Raw genomic sequence first — 21,931 nt, 5'->3', positions numbered from 1 at the left:
TGTTGATTTGCATGAGCAGCAGTGATTTCGAAATGACTGAGAAATGCAGAGCATAGATTGACGATTGATTATCAGGCAGAATCACAGATGGGTTGATTGGTTGAAGCTGCTCAAAGGCAAATGTTACCTGGAAACAACCCAGTAGCCAGTCAGTTAAACTACAAAGAGGGGGGTCATTTATCTGGAACACAAGGGAGTCAGGTTTACACTTGAGGGGAGGGAATCATTTGGTTGTAACACAAAAACCAAACGTGAACTTGAGAATGATAACATGTGAGCATGTTATTTAAAAAAAAAACAATCATATTTAAAGCAATAGTTCACTCAAAAATAATGTTGTTCCAATCCGTATGACTTGCTTTCGTTGAACACAAAAGAAGAAATTGGCCAGTCTTTCTCACATAATGAAACTCAATGGAGTTTTGTGCAGTCAAGCTCTAGGTACAACCTCACATGAAGTGATCTTATGACTTTAGAAGACTCAGAATATAGCGCTTGATTCACATACACTACATTTAATATACTTTTATAGTGTTTTTGTGCCATTTTGGAGCTTGACACCTCAAACCCCTAATCATCTTCATTATATGGAAAAGAGCAGTTTGGATATTCTTAGTGATGCACGGAAATGAAAATTCTGGGCCGAAACTGAAACCGAAAATTTAGGATGCACTTGGCCGAAAACCGAAACTGAAGCCGAAAATGGCTTCTTTTAAAAACGTATATATATATATATATTGCTTGAACTTAATGGATCTGAAATGAAAAATCACAATATAATAATCAAACTTTTATAAACAGTTACATAACAAAACAAAATATTTTTAACAATAAATATAAATAATAATACCAAATAATATTATTCTTCAAGTTTTATGTTCCATCAAATAAAATAGTTTTTTAAAAGTTGTGCAAAAAAAATCCACAATTTTGGAGATTTTTGCAGAACAAATGTTACATATTGCAAGTTTGGTGTCCTCTCGTATAGGGCTGTCACTTTTGTGAAAAAAAAAATCCTGTTCGATTTTTGAGACATAGGCTAAGTGTTCATTGAATCGTTAGTAAATTGCCTATATTTGGCGTTGATCCGTTTTCAATGCCAAATATAGGCAAATCCACGGACAACTAAACAGGCATTAGGACGAACGTAAAGAGGGCGCTTGAGACGCGCACAAGTTAGGAATGTGGACTACCATAACATCAATGAAAAACATTACTGAAGGCTACATATTATGCACTATATTATGCAGAAATAGGCTCTGTGTGTGTGTGTGTGTGTGTGTGTGTGTGTGTGTGTGTGTGTGTGTGTGTGTGTGTGTGTGTGTGTGTGTGTGTGTGTGTGTGTGTGTGTGTGTGTGTGTGTGTGTGTGTGTGTGTGTGTGTGTCAGAACCTGCAGTTGCTGTGTGACGCACGTTCGCTGCGGGCATATAGTGACGAGCTGGACGCGCTCCGAGAGAAGGCCGTTAAAATCGATTCCCTATTTTCGTTTTCGAAACTTGTGTTGGTTTGTCCGATCGATTGTGCAATAAGTGACAGCCCTCTGACATGCTTAATCTTTGATAGGCAGACGCGTGATAACAGCTCGACCGTGAGTGAAACCTAAGCGCTTGCGCACGGATGGGAGGGGCGGGTGACATTCATTTTCGGTTTACGTTTTCGGCTGTTTTTTTTATTTCGGCCCGAAACCGATAATGCCATTTCGGCCGAAAATTTTCGGCGGCCGAAATTTCGGTGCACCCCTAGATATTCTTCAAGATATCTTATTTTGTGTTTCACAGAGAGAGAAAAAAGAAAGTCATTCAATGGAGTAACAATTAAATGACAGAATTTACATTTTTGGGTGAACTGTCCCTTTAAATCTTTCAAAACCTGATATGGGTTTAATTAATTTAATTGGTCATTAATTGAAAGAAATATCAAAATGAACTAGGATTACCCTTATATGTTATGTTCATTTTTGTGATCAAGTGCACTCATGTACATTATGTAGACACAGTGTTCAGCGTCATCATGAGAACATCATTCTGAGACAGAATTAAGACTAGAGCATCTGTGGCATCCATAATAGTGCAGATCTTCCACACTACCCATGATGCACGGGATTATTTACAAATGTGTCTTTAACCTCTGATCCCTCCAGAGAAAAACACTCATTCATCAAGAGAGAACCAGTCTGTTGGAGTTTTTTTTTTTTTTAAACAATATTAATAGACATCGGTTTTGGATTAAAACATATTAGATTGTGCGCATTTCTTACCTGAGAGCCTCCAGCTATGGGAATAATGCAGGTGAGAAGGTTTCCGATCACCGTTTCCATGGGAACGGTGAGGCCATCCACATGAACAGTGTAGATGAGACTTAAGCAGTTCTGCAGAGTAAAGAGACGCAAGAGTAAATTTAAATATAGGCAAATCTAATAACATCATACCTCTATTGCTTATGTTTTTTTTAAGGTTTTGATACTTTTGAGACAGGACAGGAAATTATTAGAGGAGGGAAATGGGATCAGGACACACCATAGGCCGGATTTGAACCTGTATTTCCTGGCTCAACATGGCTGGTGTAAACCACTAGTCCATGACCTCAGGGTTCAACAATTGGGATGTCATTTGACCAATCAGGCCACTTCTGTGTTGTTGCTACATCATACAGGTTTTTATGCACTTATGCCAAATTCGTTTTTTTTGTTTAACATTGCAAATTTCTGTGGATTTTAATGTCACCAACTTAACATTATCTAGCAGGCTGACATACAGTAGATGAGGGTTTTTTCATAAATTGCAAGAATGACTCCGTTAGATGGCTGTGGGTTGGAAAATAAAAATAAATCTGTAAAATTTTGATAGTTGTGCCATTGTTTTCCAGCAAAAGTGCGCGTGTAATTATGGAAGTGTACTTCCGCCAAAGAATAAAAAAAAAAATTAAAAGGTACCGTAAATAATATTTTTTTCTCAGAATTGCAAATTTATATCTCACAATTCAGACTTTATAACTCGCAATTGCGAGTTCACAACTCACTATTCTGAGAAAAAGTCCAGGATTGCAGGATATAAACTCGAAATTGTGAGGAAAAAAGTCTGAATTGTGAGATTACTTTTTTTTTTCTCAGAATTGCTCGATTGTCTCCCAATTCTGACTTTTTTTCTCACAATTTCAAGTTTATATCTCGCAATTCTGACTTTTTTCGCACAATTTTAACGTTATATCTCGCAATTCTGACTTTTTTCTCCCAATTGTGAGTTTATAGGATATAAGGATATAAACTCGAAATTGTGAGGAATTTTTTTTTTTTTTTTTTTTTTTTCTCAGAATTGCACGTTTGTCTCCAAATTCTGACTTTTTTTCCTCACAATTTCAAGTTTATATCTCGCAATTCTGACTTTTTTTCTAAATTTCAATTTTATATCTCGCAATTCTGACTTTTTTCTCGCAATTGTGAGTTTATATCTCGCAATTTGGATTTCATAACTAGAAATTGTGAGATTATATCTAGGTCAATGAAAATATTAGCAGGACAATAAAAATGCCTTATAATCCTTACAGTTGAACCGTAACAGTCATGTGTGAACTTCCTGTGTGCGCGTCTCTTACCCTAAAGACCTCTGTGTGGTCCAAACGGGATACGAGGACCAGGCTTTTAGGAGCGTAGAGTTGAGCAGGCTGAAGCACGTCTGGACCGTCATCCTCATCGGCTTCACTGGGCTCTCCTTTCTGTAGCTGAACACACACAACCCATAAAACACCCTCAAACGGCACCTGGAATTACCACACTCCAAATCATTTAAACATTAGACATCCAATCAACCAAAAAAGCAGTTTCTAAACCAGCATAATCCATTTCACACAGCAGTATATCACCCCACCCCCATCAGCCCCATTGCATCCTGTTACATAATTTCTGTCTTCCCTTCTCTCTCACACCTGCACGTGCTCGGCACAAACCTGCGGGTTCTCCACGGACTCCCAGAAGGTGAAGCACGCGCAATAATGCCGCTCGGAGTTGATGTCAGTGAGAACTGACACAAAGAAAGAGGGAGGCTTTCTCTCTGGAACCAGCTGCCATCCACTGGGCTGACAGAACTGAAAGAGATGCCACAAAATACAAAACGATGTAATCATCAGATCCTATGAAAACGCGGCCAGAATCATTCAATGCCGTTGGACGAATCTGTGAATTCTGGGACATCATATGCTGTGAGTTTGTTTGTGATGGGCTTACCAGCTCAAGGCCTTGAGGAAAGGGGTTATCTTCCCAGTCCTTCTCTGGGAAACGCTGGTGAATTCGGCCTTGACCTTCACTACCTCCTACACAAAAAGAGAAACAAAAGATAAATGGACGCATAAGGACTGAAAGGAACTTGTGTAAAGCTTTGCAAATTTGACTTGACAGAAACTGCGTTCAGCTCAGCTCACATTACATGATAACCCCATAACCCTCTCTGGAAAAAACATAACTTGGCATAATAGGCTGATAATGAGCACTTCCTGACCTATAAACAAAAACATTATTATGTTCATGGTTTTGTGACAATAAGAGATTTAGGCTTTATTTGTTATTAAATCAGAGATTTGATTTCTTAATTTCTCTGGTGGTTTTGTGTTGTTATTGTTGTTAGGGGGGGATCTCTGCTTTTATAATCTTGCGTAAAAATGCATTTGAAAAAACTTTTTTTTTAAACTGGAAATGTAAAATACAAAATAAAATAATTTTATACACAAAATATAAAATGTTAAAATATGTTAACATGTTAAAATATATCTACAAATATAACAAAAACAATGTATGTATGTATGTATTTATATGTATATATATGTATATATATGTGTATATATATGTGTGTATATATGTGTGTGTATATATATGTGTGTGTGTGTGTGTGTGTGTGTATATATATATATAAATATAATACTGTATATTATATACAGTATATATAAAACAATGTGTTATATAGTATAGTATAGTATAATTAGATAAAATAACTACAAATATTACAAAATAAAACGAAAGAATAAAACAAACAAAAAATATTTCAGCATTTTGAAGAAGCTGGCTGCAAATAAAAATAAAATGAGAAAAAGCATATAATATTATGTTATATAAACAGCATTTTGAAGTATGAAGCAGAATGATAGGCTACAGTGCAAGTGAGAGCTGAGAATGTCACAACAGGAGAGGAGAGGAGGAACAGCACCTGTCTGGGGCTTTCAACAGCTAAACAAAACCACGAACAGACCCACTATAAAGCAAACAATGACTGGGACGGGACGTCTTCCAAGACCCGATGCACGAATCAGATGAATCAAATGAAATCATCTTGCAGGGCTGGACGATCCAATGTACAGCGCTGACAGCACTCCAGAAAACCATCAGTCAGGAATTCATCTGTCTCTTTGAACATCTTATCAGATATGTGGCAACCGCACACACATGCATTGCACACGACTGAGCTACTGTAGAAGGCCTGTTGAAAAGCAAGTCTTGTGAGATTGAACACAGGGACTTTGTCAGCTAGAGAGTGCTCTTATTGCACAGAGGAATCATGGGATTTGAGCAGTTCATTTAGACAGCTGTCCCTCCCTCTTCACCCAGAATAAATGAGTTAGCGACCCGGCCCATGTGATGCTGATGGCGCGATGACCAGCAGGACAAGACTTTAAGTGTCAAACCAAAGCCTTATCCAAGAAAAGCCCTCCTTTTGAGTAAAGGACAAAGGTCAAAAGTTAAGAATGAACACTGTATTTGAGTCCAGAGTCCCGTGCTTATTTTCATCTATTGTAAAACTGTATTAAAATTGTATTCCAACTACTTTTCCATGAAAATATAATACTAAAATAACTAAACAATAAAATAAAAATCACATTAAAATGATAACTTCTCAAACCTTCTTTCTGAGTAATTAATTAATTTACATTATTATTATTATTATTATTATTATTATTATAATATGAATATTACTGTAATATTTTTCAAATTCATATTTTTATTAAATTAATAATTTTTTTGTTTCCTTTTACTTTTATTTTATACCTTATATACATGCTTTTCTGGGTACTCAAAGCGCTTAAACACAAAATCCGGGAGAGAGGTGAAGCTGCACGGTGTGTGCAAGCTTGCACGTATGAAAAGGCGACTGACTATAGTTGAGTGAGTGATAAGGTGCACGTGGTTGATGGCGCTATAATAAACAGAGGTGTAAACGGCTACACCCTCCTCCTCACCTCGGGCTTATGAAGAGTGTTATATTTACTCGAGAGCGAGCCAGGTGACTCATAAACAATGAGGCATTGTGGGAAATTAACTAAAAGTTGGCACGTGTAGTCATTATACAAGTCTGGAGTTGGAATAAGACTTTAACCGCTCCCTAAACAAAGAAGCCAACCTACTAGCCATTTAAAGGTTAGACAACAAATATCGACAGAAACTCAGACACTCTAATCTTGCAAATGATGCAGAAGACTATATGATCTCACCAGAGAGACTGAATCATGGTAATATTATTGATTTTTTTACATACAGGTCTTACATATGAATTACATACTTTTTTCATGAATTTTCATTTTATAGATATTTTATAGATCACAAAGTGGCATTCCTAGCTGAAGAAATAATAAAGAAAAGAAAAAGAAATTCATTCGTTTTTACAATTTTATTTCTAGTAATTTCTACTACTTTTCCATAAACGTGTGGAAGGAAGGAAGGAAGGATTAATATTAGGAAGGAAGAAAGGAAGGATTAATATTAGGAAGGATTAATATTAGGAAGGAAGGAAGGAAGGATTAATATTAGGAAGGATTAATATTAGGAAGGAAGGAAGGAAGGAAGGATTAATATTAGGAAGGAAGGATTAATATTAGGAAGGAAGGAAGGATTAATATTAGGAAGGAAGGAAGGATTAATATTAGGAAGGAAGGAAGGATTAATATTAGGAAGGAAGGAAGGAAGGAAGGAAGGAAGGAAGGAATGAAGGAAGGAATGAAGGAAGGAAGGATTAATATTAGGAAGGAAGGAAGGAAGGATTAATATTAGGAAGGAAGGAAGGAAAGAAGGAAGGATTAATATTAGGAAGGAAGGATACTTTCAGGTTTTCCAGGACCTTCCATTTATTTCCTCACAATATAGACAAAATGACCGACAGGGTAATGAAAACACTTTTCAAAACAGTTTAAAAAGGAAAGACTGTAGCCTACGGCAGAAAGAGATGCAAATCTACTGGAGTGGATACAGGTCAAAATAATACCTGGAGTCTATCTGGAGTGTGTCCAAAATACAGGCACCACAATAGAGCCTATTCACAACACTGTACGCTGCCAAATTTAGCCTGCTGTGAAAATGATCTTTGGATGGCACTTGCCTTGAGTTCTCCCTTATCTCTCCAGGGATTGGGGCGGATAAAGATTAAGCAAAGATTTGCAAAGCAAATGCACCAACTTCAGGTGATATTCATATACAACTTTGGCCTGCTGCCAAGGCCCCCTAGGCGGTCACTCTACACTCTACCCCCATTTAGTGAGCTGACATGTTAGTGCCCCAGGGTAAGAGTGCAGACTCAGGATTAGCTTCGTTTTCTCTTACAAAAAAAAAAAAAAAAAACATGCAAACAGGGAAGGAATCTGAGCCAGAAACAGCGTGCCAACATCAAACTGATATTTGAGGCCTCCAACGTGCTGTTGGGAAATCTAAAACTCGCTTCCATTCCCACCCCTCCTGCTTTTCCGCTATCTTAGAATGAGAGTGAAAGTGACTAGATGAGTGAAGGAGTAAAAGAGACGTCCAAGCACAAACAGGCACTGTTCTTGCAACACTAATTCACTCATGCCGAATTCCAGCATTCCGATTCCAGAACTCTGGTGCTCCCAGATAACAGCTGAGTCGGCAAACGAGACCTGCGTTTTTCTCAAGAATATCCCAGAGGGGAACGCTGTGAAAGACCTAAACAGAAGTTAAAGACGTTCAGCACATGCATTTATCCCATTTAAACTCAAGATTTCGCATACGTGCACAAGTAGGAACATTGCACACAAGGCTTTGGACAAATCGGAGGAGAATTCTGACCTCCTTTTTGGACTCCAGGGACAAAACAAAAAGCTTGGAATCAATACAAGTGAGTTGAGAACAAATCCACAGCCAGCCAAAGTCAATGCAAGTCTGAGAACCTTCTGAAATCCGATAGGAAAAATGGGGTCAGTGAGGTCGTGCAAGGTTTCTCAATGGTCTGTCAATGCAATACACCTTATTTGTGGGACCAGACTACCAAAAACCTTGCACCTGAGATTCTGACTCATGAATGGGGTCGTATGGTAAGTGGACATGGGGAATGTGCTTGGATAATCACACAAGACGGATCTGGACATATGAGACTTCGATTAATCTTTCCCAGACAAGGCCTGCTTGTTTAGATGGAAGGCAACGCTCAGGTTTATGTGATCCTAAAGCTAAATGTGCCTTTGATTTCTTTTTTTATTGGCACACAACGATGATAACCGTCGGGATTTGTTTCCGCAACGTTCACGTGATTGTCGCCGCAGAATAGCACTGTGAACTTAATACAGGGTCAATCCCCCTGGAGCAACCTGGGGTTAAGTACCTCACTCGGGGGCTCCTGTCTTGCGGGAATCAATCCGGCCATGAGCTTTAACCACAACACACCATTTAATATGGCCTTGAAAGAACTTAAATCCGCTAAAATCTGTTTATAGGTGAGAGTTCAGACAAATCAATGGGTCTGGACTATGCAAACTGCAAACTATGACCCTGACAACTACAGAGCTCTCAAATCTCATTTATCCAATTATGAAAACATGCAGATATTATGTGCAAAACTTTGCAAAGATCTTTTTTGGAGTAAGGTTGACATGGCCTCCATAAACCATGGATGATCACATTACAAAGCACTTCTGCTTTACCATGACTCACAAGAGTGTCTGGTTATTAATAGGGAGATTTCACCCGCTCCTTCATGAAGGATCTGAGAGAGACGCCACGCGACAGTCATATCGTCCTGCTCGTCAGACCGAAGCAGGTGAAGTGAAACCAAAAGGCAGGTGACACACTACAACAGTTACTATGGGACAGAAATCACATGATTCCATCAGTTTATTCAATGAGGAAACTGATGTATGTATGCTAGAGGTCTGGACAGGCTTTAAACTTAAGCCCGAACCCGGCCTGTACCAGAAATCATTTAACCCGATCCGACCCGAACATTACGGTTATATTTTAAGCCCGAGCCCGTCCCGAACCAGAGGTCCGTTTCTCACAGTAAATACCTTTTTTTTTTTTTCAATATGCTGTATTTTATGATTGCTTGCAACTATAATTCAAAAAATAGGTACATGTACAAACACCGTTTCACCAAGGCACAGCAGCCCCCTCATCAGTCAGCACACAAGGAAAAAAAAAAAAGAGAGAAAAAGCACGGACTTACTAATTACGAAACTTTGACGTGGTTGACCAGGTGAAATAAGTTCAGAAATTAAGTTATGTGTAATAATGTGAAATGACACAGGGAAAAAGTATTGAACACATGAAGAAACGGAGGCGCAAAAAGGCATGGTATGTAATAGGGCTGTCAATCTTCCTCTATAATACTATTCGAATTCCATTCCTTATTTTATTTAATATTCGAATAATATGGCGGTGGAGTGCATTACTTACTGTTTTCTTTGAGACAACAGTACCTGCAATCTGCAGGTCTTTTTGTTGCTCTCCACAAGTGATCCTTGGCTCTTGGACAACTCTTCTGATTATTCTTTTCACTCCTCTATCAGAAATCTTGCGAGGAGCACTGGTCGAGGCAAATTTATGGTGAAATTATTGTCTTTCCACTTCCGTATTATGGCCCCAAAAGTGCTCACTGGACCATTCAGAAGCTTAGAATGGCGCCTATAACCAATGCCATCATTATGTTTTGCAACAATTAGGTTGCGAAGGTCTTGAGACAGCTCTTCGCTTTTACCCATCATGAGATGTGTCTTGTGTGACACCTTGGCAATGAGACCTTTTTGTAGGCCATCATTTGGGACTGAACCAGCTGTTATTAATTTCCACGGACAGGGGGCTGGATTGCTTTTTAATTACTGTAAGTTTTCAGCAGTTGTCTTGGCTTTCCATGCCTTTTTGCGCCTCCCTTTCTTCATGTGTTCAATACTTTTTCCCTGTGTCATTTCACATTATTACACATAACTTAATTTCTGAACTTATTTTTGTTTGTTTCTTTGTATGTATGGCTTACTTGGGTTGTTACCAACATCTGGTGAACATTTCATGTCAATAGCACCTTTGGAAATATATTTACTGAGAAAAATGATGACGTGTTCAATACTTATTTCCCCCGCTGTATGTAGCCTATAGCCTAGATCGTTTTTTTAAGTTACAAACCCGAACCCGAGGCTATTCATTAAACATTAACCCAAACCCGACCCGAAACCCGTGAGTTTTTCTGGACCCGTTGGGCTCGGGTCGAGTAGCAGACCTCTAATGTATGCCACTCATGTATCAATCAGAGAGATTACACCTAAAGTATGTGCGGTTAGGCCATGAGTAATACGTCCATAACATGCAGACAGCTCATTCTGAAGCAACTGCGCACCACAGGAATTCACTATCACGCTTGTGTAAGACAAGCAGTGTGTTTGCGACCGTGTGTTAGCGCGTGTGGGTGGGGCGGCAAAAACAAGTATGTAGGCTTGCAAAGTGAAAGACTGTGTTGCATTAAAAAAAGCTCTCAAACGCGAAAACAATGTCTTGCCGTCACCTGGCAATTTTTCTAGAATGAATAAGTCTGATCTTAAAACCGGTCTGTTTAAAAGAGTTCAACATGGATTCTCGAGAAAGATTTGCCACTGTATCAAAACCTAGAAAACCGCAGCCTGCTGCTTTGGCCTGCGGCCCACATTGTCAAAACAGTTCCGTCACCATGGCAGCAAGGACCGGAGAGGCCGCAGTTAAGCATGTCAGGGAGTATAGCACAGGCTAGGTGGGCAGAGACAGGAAGTTGTCAACCAACATCTATACGAGCGGTTCACAACTGGTGGGTGGTGACCCAAAATTGTGGGTCTGTTCAAAATGGACTAAACACTCAATATAAGTAATAAAAGGTGACTGAACATGAATAAAGAAGGATATGAGTTTTAAGCAGTCTAACCGGTCAAATCCATTATGCATTTTATCATCCACTAACGTTCAAATATTTGGGGTTTTTGACAGAAGACTCTTTTGCTCACTTAAGGATGCATTTATTTGATTAAATATACAGTAAAAACAGTAATATTTAATAACTGTTTTCTATTTTACTACAGTTGAAAAGGTCATTTATTCCTGTGGTGGTACTCCAGTCTTCAGAGTCACATGATCCTTCAGAAATCATTATAATACACTGATTTGCGTATGAGTCTGCCATTGTTTCGACACCTGAGCAGCAATTGAGATGTTTTGTTATAAGATGTAAGCAGTAAGAATGAACATAGCAGTCTTAATTTACTCTCGTTGTTACTCGAGGATGGATCTGTACCAGCTGTTCGTGATCCAGCTTAGTCTCCGGAGCGACAGGCCTAACGCTACTGATCACAACAGAAATGAAAGAGAGTGTGCGCACTTTATGACAGCTCATCAAGTCGTTTCACGGATATAAAGTTAACCAGTTTATTAAGCACCTCCTGAAAAGGTGTGTATTTGTTTACTGTTAGTTGTAACAAGTGTTTTGTGTAATTCGCTGTGTGTATGTTGATGATAATGAAAGGGAGAGAGAGTTTACGGATAAGACTTTAATGTGCACTTCTGATGTGTTTATTCAGCTCTTACAGTGATTCTCTGGAGTAAAACTAACGCTTCATCTTTTGTGTGATGTATAATCAACCTCATTGAACTCATCAGTATATTTTTGGCCATCACTGCTACAGCAGGTTTGTATTAATAGTGGATAAAAGCAGATGACAAATATGTTATAACCGTAATTAAACTGAACTATACCTGTTCTATCTCCATACAGCATACATTTCTCCGGCTCTGTGGGCATTATTGTCCGACTCCGGGTCGAAATGAACACCGCTACTGAGAGTTTCTGTTTTAATATTATCATTCCGTGAGAGATTGACACTGACACTGAAGCGCGAGCTTGTGAGGCTCCGCCCCCTGGGCCGAGAGCAGCAGCTCATTTGCATTTAAAGGGACACACACTAAAACGGCGCGTTTTTCGGAGCCCCAAAAGGTGAGAATTGAAACATGATCTGTTGGGTATTTTAAGCTAAAATTTCACATACACACTTCTAAAGGACATCAGAGACGTATTTTACATCTTGTGAAAGGGGGCATAATAGGTGCCCTTTAAGAAAAATTTTTTACTTGAGCCAAACTTTTGAATGGTAGTGCAAGTTAGATAATAATTGTGTGAATATCAAAACAAGATTCTTTAAATTGAATTTGGATATTTAACTGTGCATGGACGTTTTTACATTTATGACTGCAGTTTGTTTATAAAGAGTTATATTTAGAGTTTTATTTTTTTATATATTTAGACAAAATCGTACAATATTAATTCTAGTTATGGGCCAAACGAAAATATATGAATTACTGGCTTGTTCACATCAGCCAGATTTTTTTATATTGTTGCATCCCTACTAAACACAAATGCTATTTCTGATGCAAGATTAACTGCTAGTGAGTAAATGGTTCAATGCACTTGTACAAATTCAGACCCAAACTCTTGGCCTTGGTCATTCTGGGTGGACTTGCACTGAGAGAATTGCATCTGCCAAAATCTGCTGTTGCTCGGGGATACTGTGAGCGCAGTTTTCTTTTCTTTCTGTGCAGAAAAGCTCTTCAACAAACTCACATCCTTCCTGCACGCCAGCAACCACCCGTCCCACAACCGCATTCAGCCCTGGCTGCTTTTTCAATAGAGGAAATACTCGAGCTTCAAGACGATTTCCACACTTTTTTTAGAGAGAGAGCACTAGTTTTTAACAACAAAACAACACCTCATTACTTCTAAAAATACGTGGCTTTTGGTGTCGTTCAAAAAAAATCATACATCACGAATTTGACGAACCCCAACAATTTAGATTTGTTTGCTCAGCCACAGTGACGTCAGCGATGTGTCTGTCTCTTGTCTATATTCTATGCAAAGACCTGCGGTTTTAGATATTTTAGGTCCGGCACTTTGGTTTTCAGTGGACAAGTACTGGCCTTTCCAAAACATCTTAAAGAGCTTATGGGCTTCTAAGACAAACTACTGTCACAGCATGAGACATAAATCGAGTTTTATTTAGATTACGGATAAACTCTTACACACACTGACACAGAGGCCTTAAGTGCTACATTACCAAGGATTAGCACTGGGCGAGAAACATTGCAATGACTTTAATGAGCTTTTTATTTGGCCGTTAAGTTTCCAAAAGGCCATAATAGTAGACTACTTCTGTGCCCTCCCTCATTGTCATGTTACAGACAATTATGAGAGCATTAAGAAGTTTGAATCAGTATAAAAGATTATTTTCTATAAGCTGATTCAAAACTCGGATTCAATAATCAAACTTATTCATGGAAGTATGGCCTTTTTTAAGTTGTTCTAACAACAACAAAAATGTGTCAGTAAATACTTATTTTTGTTGTTTTATTGGTGCATATCAATTCAATTTATGTGTATACATTTATAAATTTGCACTTAGAATTTTATATTATTATTAATTTATTATATATTCATATAATATTATTATTATCATATCATATATTATTTTTAACAAGATTCTTACGGCGTAAGTATTTCAAATGTACTTCACAACAACAGCTATTTGGCCAAAATGATAGATAAATAAAGAAATACCTTTTAAATAAACAATATTTTCAATATCATCAAATGCTAACAAATATAGAGAACTTCTATTAGCCAAGCCCTAACAAGGATACGCACACGTACTACAACTAATCTCTTTCATGACACTAGATAAACACAGACGCCCCTTCTCTCTCACACACTTTAATATATTTAAATAACCTCTGGCTAACATACTAAGAGATAAGCAGCTACATCATTTTAGGTACCTTGTTACCTAGTTGATCAATAAATAAACATTGCAGAGGACTAAAGCTCAGTGTGTGACTGCTATCCTGCGTGAAATGCGAAAAGCAAACTAAAAGAACGCACTCGGACTCCTTTTGCTTACATAATGATGACGCTATTGGACAGGCATTCCACCTCAGCAGAAATTCCAAGCCTTCCGACAAGGTTTGGAAATCATATGGAAAGTAGTAGTGAAATTAGCATCGGGTTTGTCAGTTTTCCTCCGGCAAAGGCCATGAAAGAGGCAGCCAGAAGAAATGAAGCTGTGTGACCGGTGTTTAGATAAAGAGTAAAGAGATTATTAGCACTAGGAACTCAGGGAATACCCGTTGGAAAATCACCAACAGTTATAGCATTTAAGAGTAGACGTTTGACGTCTCGCTATCCTCCCACAAGGCAACAACACATAGCAAACATTCTGTGAGAAAGCATCTATGGCATGCTGTCAATTGGGACAGGAAGCAATTTTAACTTGCCAGTCAGTTTGTAAAAAAAGAAAAAATGAAACTGTATAAAAGTCAATAGGGCAAAGTATTGCAAAACGTTATACATCCTAAGTCGAGACTAGTGTGACAACGCAAAGTTACATAGAATTTTTCAACTCGTCTTGAACGCGTAGCTTCACATTTCTGCTTTGAGACATCTCGCCCCATTGTAAATATGCCATTTTTAACTCACAGCAGTCACACATGATATCGACAGAAACACAGATTAAACTGTCTTTTTTTTTTGTATTGACATCGTGACATTGTATTGCACGGTTATTTTGTCATTGCCTCTAAATGTGAGGCTTAAAGCTTCTCATGCTTTTAACCCAACTCTCCAAAAGATGACTGCCTCTCTTGCTGTATAAATGATTCATGTCTATGTTAGATGACTCACGCTCTCAGAAATGTGTAAAAAAGGGCAAAACAATAACAGCTGACTGGTTTGGAGAAACTGACTTTGGCAAGCGAATAAAACAGTGGACTTTATAAGAAACTGCCACATAATGGTTTAAATCGAACTGCAATAATTATAGTCTAACCCTCCCTGATGCGAGTAAAGCAGGAAGTTCAAATCAAACACAAAGGGGAAAAATAACGACAATATTGAACCCTAAAAAAAAAACAATTAAGAATTTTGCACTTATTCATAATATTTATTTATTATTAGTACATGTATTTATAATTTTTTTATTATTAAAATAATATTAAAAAACGAAAATATTATTATGAATAATTATTAAGATTTTTGTTTTTGAATGAATGAATTTCAGTTTTTGACTGTAAATTGATGCACCAAAACGACCTCTGAAGAAGGGAAACCCCCTCCAAAAGATACCCTGAAAATCCTGCTAACCACATCAGAGCAAGCCAACCAATCCGCTCGGTTTTTTCTGCAAATGCTTTTATTTTTCACCTATGGACCAATCAGCTTCGCTGCACTCTCTACCAATGGGTGGGCTGCAGCTGAAACCAAGATTAAGACAGAAAGAGTGGAACGCCAGACTATAATTCACTCCTCCGTGTCTGAATCCCAACAGCCACAATGCTAAAGACCCCTACATATAATCCAGTGGGTCAGCAATAAGGGGGGGAAAAAAAGGATTTAGAAGAATTACTTCCCGCAACCCCATAGGCGTGTGAAGAATAAGATCTTCAGTCTCCACCCGAGGGGTTTGGGAGGAGGAGAGGGCCGCATTCCCAAAATACCAGGGAAGACCATGAAAGGTTTGCGGCCATGGAGAGCGCACACTCCCCCTTCCCGCCCTGACCTCCGCGTCCCTCCAGTAGAGAGTGCTCATTGACCCACAAGACCTCTGGATATGAAGCATACGAACAGCTATTAACTAGTCACTGCTTATCGAGGCGTCCCATCACCAGGCCTAATGATGTTTGTGTGCGAGTATGTGTGTAAAGAAAAAAAACAGATTTTTCAGATTTTCATTTTTAAAATATACATTACCTTTCAAAATATTGTTACAATTTAAAATAATTGTTTTCTATTTGAATATATTTTAAAATGTCATTTATTCCTGTGATGCAAAGCTGAATTTTCAGCATCATTCCTCAAGTCTTCAGTGTCACATGACCCTTCAGAAATCAATCTAATATGCTGATTTACTGCTCAAGAAATATTTCTTTTGTTGAAAACAGTTTTTGTGGAAATTGATACTTTGATAGTTCAAAAGAAAATGGTTTATTTGAAACATAATGTTTTGTAACATTATTAATACATTTAGTGACACTTTATAAAATAAAATAAACATACTTTGTTTTAACATAAAATTTAAATAATGCTTCCAATACGATCACAAGTCACTCTCACAATTTCGACACATTCTACGTTGGCCAACTCATATAAGGCATCGAATCATCGAAAAATCAACGAAAATAAGATGACAATGCAGTAAAGGCCCACTGAGGCACGTGACATTTCCATCACACACGCTTTGGGACTATCATGTGAGTTCACCACATTCATAATGAAACTTAACGTCTAGGAGTTTCAAATGTATTTACTTGAGGTTGTCCTCATAGTGTGTTAACTGTACATATGCATACAATCCTAATGCCTACAGTGCAAACCATTTTAAAGACAAAACGAGATGGAAAATGTGCGTGTGTGTGTGTGTTTAGCCCCCCTGTCTCTCAGAATGAGGGCAATCTCCATTGGCCTCTAGCCCCTCGGCTGCCACATGAATGAGAAGTATTCATCCACCAGCTGGCCATCAGAGCTTCGCGGCCATACGCTGCAGGCATGGGGACCGGGCTTCTGTATCCACGGACCCAGCCACCCTTTTCTCGGCACAGAACCGTTTATAGTCAAGCCAGATGACCAGAATTGGGGAGTCATGGTAACACAGAGCGGCCAGCGTGTCACGCCATGGCCCCCTTCGGCCTTTTTCTTCCTCATGAATAAGAATCTGTTCTGTACTCTACTGGTGAATATTTCTAGACGTCCGGCTGGGTCAGTGCGTTTGTCTAAGGCAGACAGCAGATCTGTTAAAGGTGGGCCACTGTTGGTAAGCCACCAACTTGTTTTATTTTTTTTTATTTTAAGTTTCACACTTTGGCATGTTACTATTTGGACTGATGAAATGGGAATCATTACGAATTGAACAATTCTGCTTCAATTTATCTTTAAGTCGGCATGAAACGGAAGTCTTTCCTGTTGTGACATATATCTGAATGAAATGGCTTCTCGAACAAGAAAAAAAAAAAAAGTAGGGTGGGGCATGATTTTGTCCATCGGGAAATGATTGGATGGTCAGATGGATTGCTATTGGTTGATCTCATGTGAGTGACAGGTTGTCCCGCCCTAGCACCAGTAAACATGTCATCAGAAGAGAGATGTCGTCGCTGCAAGAGGGGAAGGTATGTTGATTAAAGATTACGAGGACACATGATTTAAAAAAATAATGATGTGCATGGATAAATAATTTATAATAAATGCTGTAGTTTTCCATTAAAAATGTGTTTTATTCACTAAAAAGTATCATACTAAACTGGTTGTGCTGTACGTTTTTAAATTGGCAACCCTGGCAACCAATTATAACACCCTAACATTGATAAACCAATTATAACACCCTAACTACACTGATTTAAGTATGAGCTTGATTTGCTCAATTGAATCGAGCCATTCGTCCTGGAATCGTAATGAACTAGTTGTGATGAGTGTTTTGGTTCAAGAACCAGATTACTGGACATCCACTCAAAACCCCCTTGGCTTGAGGCAGCGAGTTTTACAAGCACATTTTTGTAAGAATCTAGGCTAGTTTTATTTTAGATGACTGGTTATGAGTTAAAAATGTAGCTCCTCATACTCCAGATTATCATTTTAACATACATTCTCAACGGCATGAAAGGGTTAAACAGGAAAACAGACTGGCAGAGACAACTCTCACAATGAGTGTGCAACAGAACAAACGCTCTCCTCTTTTGTTTAGGGCCTCTCTGTTTTCAGCCGGGCTCCTCCCAAGAAAAACCGAGAGAGAGCAAGAGAAAGAGGGCTGCGAGAAAGAAAGGGGGCTGTACGCCGAACCCCAAAAGACATTTCCATTTCCATGGATGTCCACTTTTAGTGAAGCACACCCCAAACTCTAGACCTCCATTTTCTCACTCTCACACAATCTGGATTCTCATTCAATCATGTCTTCTCCCTAGAGCCTCAACTCCCATTTCCTGTTTTTTTAAACAGAAAGCCCCTCGTCCAGAGAATCCTATTCAGCGCCGTTTTCCTCGCAGGGCCTAGAAATCAAGTGGCGTTGCGCAGTTTCACAACAGACACTGGGCGACTCCACCCTGACAGATCCCTGCCCTCCACTGATGCAGTCATTCTGGCTCAAGAATGGTGATTTGTGGGCTGTGTGACTGACGGAGACTAAGGCAAAGGGCCCGAGACAGGGACATGGCCCCTGGGTCAGTTGGACGTGTTCTGCACTGGTAAACAAAACACTGAGCGAGGTTATCTCATTGAAGAGCGCCAGCCCTCTGGGCGTTAAGTAGGCACCACTTCAACAGCACTTCATAAAAATCCTTTGAAACATGTCCAGGCTCACATTCACTACATGTTTTCAGAGATGTGACACCTCTCAGAGACATTAATATAACAGGACTTAAAGGGATAGGTCACCCAAAATTCACTCCAAACTTCTTGAGCGAACGTAAAGTTATGGGGTCGTTCCAAACCTGTATGACTTTCTTAGGGCCCCATGATTTCCGAGATGCGGAAAACAGGGACGGAATCGTGGAATCCAGTCATAAAAACGGAATTTACTGTATAACGTGGAATTTCACAGAATTTGTCAAGTCTTGGATGAATAAATCAAAAGTAGGTCAGTACAGTTAGATCAAATCACGATATAGACTAATGTCTGTGAATATTAAACCGCAAAAAGACTATTTAAATCTGAATCCTGAATGCTCTTTGAATAAAGGGCGCAGATGCACGGTTTCATTTACTACACAGACCTACACACTGAAGCATGCGTGAAGAAGCATTTCAGCCTCTGCCGTCTCACTATATGAGGACATGAATACATGAACTGCATCAGCATTTTACCGTTTCATTTGAGAAAAAACTATTTCATTTCAAAGGCATTTCAAAGAATTGATTCTTAAATCATTAATTATTAAAATGTAATTAAACCATGACAACTTATCACAAGATTAAGAATCACAGAATTTGGTCAAAAATGAAATTTTTTCTGTGGAACCCAAAGAGGATATTTTGAAATATACACTTTTGCAGTAATTTATTTTTTCAAATTGTTTCAAAACCATTTGAATACAATGCAAGTCAATGGGGTCCAATAGGGTTGTTTTGGACCCCATTGACTTCAATTGCATGGACCAAAACAAAAACACTTCTTCCTTTGGGTTCTGCAGAAGAAACGTCATAAAGTAAAAGTCGTGTTGGGAGTGATTTTTGGGGTGAACAATCCATTTAAGCTTACTTTGTACATGGGTACAACAAACAAAAGACATGAAATTGTCAGAAAAAGAAGAAACAGGATCAGGAGACGTTGCAAGCGAGATTCAAGCTCAAATTTCCCTCATGAGCACCAAGGCTCAACGTGGCAGAGCATGTCTGCTAACTGGCTAGACATTATTTTACATATTTAAAAAAAAAAAAACCTTGTGAAACAGATATCAAACACGTAGAAACACTTTCACTCGCCGATTCCTCACAGATCTCACGAATGTGATGTCAAACCACAACAGCACAGCTTTATAACGTCACAGGTCTGCCCATGGGACAGCTCAATCCGGGCCATTCAGACTGATTTAGTTTGCTGCTGCAAGCTAGAACATGAACGATTTCTGTAGTAATTTTTTGAATTTCATGTGTTTTTATTCTTCGATATCAATGGGCATAAAAAGAGCAAATCCCAGACTTCAGGAGAGCTCCGGGTTGTTTCCTCCACACACCTTTACTGTAGTGTGAAGGTCTGCTTACCAGATGCTGAAACGCAGCAGAAGGCTAGAAACAGGAAAGGAAGACATTCTGCAGCGCGTGCAGCCTTTCAACATCCTGTCAGACTACGTGTACGGCCACATGCGAATAGCAGCATCTCACGGGTAACAAAAACCAAAGACCTATCTCCGTCAAACAACTCTTCTTGAAGCGGACCACTGCACACATCACGCAATTTAACATGTATATTCATCTCACGAGTCCCCGTTACTGTCGTTAAAAAGGGGACTCACCATGTTTTGTGAGTGTGTGTGTGCCTCATAAATAAGGAATAAGACATGCACAGAGGCAGCTCTCTAAATAAAGGTTTCAAAGGTTTGATGCGAGTTTCCAGCAACTTGCTTTCTTCGGATTAGGGTTGGTAAATTATGCATGCTCACCGGGACCATTATATGGCACGAATCTAGGCCACTAACTAAAACACTCAACCTCCCGATAACAAAACTCACTAAAGACAAGAGGATTTTGCAGAAAGCTCAAAGCTCTCTACATTCATTCACATTCAAATAAGTATACTTTAAATGTTGGACTTTGTTTTTTCTGTGAAACCCAAAGAAGATATTTCGAAAACTCATGTTGTTTCAAAATCTGTGGAAGAAAAAATGAGAAATTTTGCTAAACGTCCTGGTAACTTTTTGACATTGGATTGTCATGTCAAAGGATGTAAAATATATATATTTGTGTCTTTTCCTCACACAAAGTTATCATATATCATATATGGCCCACAAAAACACATTTAAGATGCTTTTATTGTGAGTTTACTTGCTTTTGGATGCTTGACATTTTCAGTCACCATTCATTGCCATGGCGTAGTCCAAACAAGACACTCTTTTAAATGTCTCCTTTTGAATTTTGCAAAACTTTTACTGCCATACATGTTCAGAAAGACTCAACTTTTATAAGGAAATCCTTTAATAATGCAGAATCATGCAGGCTAAAACAGTGCTACTTTTTTGTAAACAAATACCTAGTTTGTTGCCAACTAAGACAGCATTTTGTGAATCACAGGAGCCCAAGCATGCTGTCTAGTTAGGCAACCTATTAAGTTTAGACACTACCAAAAGCCTTAGTGCCATGCTGCATGTTATTGATGTTTGTTGACATGTCTTAGGATTGAACTGGTGCAACTTTTGCATTTCTATTCAACTCTACAGGCGCATTCTGGTCAATATATCAGCCTGTTACATGACAAACACAAGTGGCAAAGGTTAGCAGCTACGCTGATAAATCCCTGTTAGAACAGTCACACCCTGGCAAAACAACAAAATAGTACCCGCGGTCAAACTTCTAATCATGAATCGCGAAAAGGGGCATATAGACAGTCCCGTCTTCGTGCAACTTCGGTGGGGTTCGGCTTTTGAGTTCGAGAGTAAAGATCCAGAGGCCTGGGACATCCGCGGCTGATAGTAACTCGCCCATCCCAGGCCGGAATCAGCTGTGTCGGGACTGTGTCCCTCTCCCTCCGCCTTCTGCTGTGTTTACCGTGAATAAACCGCGACTAATACACTCCAATCTAACAGATCAGGAGGAGGAGGAGGAGGAGGAGAAGGAGGAGGAGGAGGAGGAGGAGGAGGAGGAGGAAGAATCGCTCGCTGTGTCTCTCTCTCTTACCTCTCTTATCGAGATCGTAGCCGACTACCACGAAGTAATCGGCGAGCCTGGTCATCTTATCGAGATCACGGCGACAGGCCTCGGGGGTGACTGTAGTCTTTCCGCAAGTAGACGATATTCCGATCACATTGTGAAGGCAGCGGCGACAGCAGCATCCCTCCTGCAGCAGCCCGCCGCCATACTGTCGCTGTGAGTGTGTGCCGTGCCCTGACAGCGCTCTGCGCATGCGCCGTGAGCTCAACGGCGGCAGGGAGGGGCGCACGCTCAGGGAATGTTGCGTAGTCATTCATTAGAGCTCGTG

At 39.2% G+C, this 21,931-nt stretch overlaps 1 protein-coding gene across 11 annotated transcripts in view; it reads right to left on the bottom strand.

Annotated features, from left to right (window-relative positions):
* Nucleotides 1-21,931, bottom strand: part of sbf1 (SET binding factor 1) — a 54,183-nt gene extending 32,252 nt beyond the window's left edge. For 4 of the 11 annotated variants that reach the window (XM_084406495.1, XM_084406500.1, XM_084406498.1 and 1 more), the window contains exons 1-5: nucleotides 21,631-21,931; nucleotides 4,221-4,306; nucleotides 3,944-4,081; nucleotides 3,593-3,718; nucleotides 2,259-2,369 (exon numbers count right to left, since the gene is read on the bottom strand). In XM_084406495.1, coding sequence (XP_084262621.1) covers nucleotides 2,259-2,369; nucleotides 3,593-3,718; nucleotides 3,944-4,081; nucleotides 4,221-4,306; nucleotides 21,631-21,916 — 747 coding nt within the window. In that variant the 5' untranslated portion in view covers nucleotides 21,917-21,931. Of the gene's footprint in view, nucleotides 1-127; nucleotides 182-2,258; nucleotides 2,370-3,592; nucleotides 3,719-3,943; nucleotides 4,082-4,220; nucleotides 4,307-21,630 lie in introns of all 11 variants that reach the window. The other 7 variants (XM_084406490.1, XM_084406497.1, XM_084406494.1 and 4 more) reach the window with 3 other exon arrangements.

Source organism: Rutilus rutilus (assembly GCF_951802725.1).
Source record: "Rutilus rutilus genome assembly, chromosome: 4".
Taxonomy (NCBI): Eukaryota; Metazoa; Chordata; class Actinopteri; order Cypriniformes; family Leuciscidae; genus Rutilus; species Rutilus rutilus.
The sequence above is the reverse complement of the archived record's forward strand: the minus strand, read 5'-3'. Positions and strand labels throughout refer to the sequence as shown.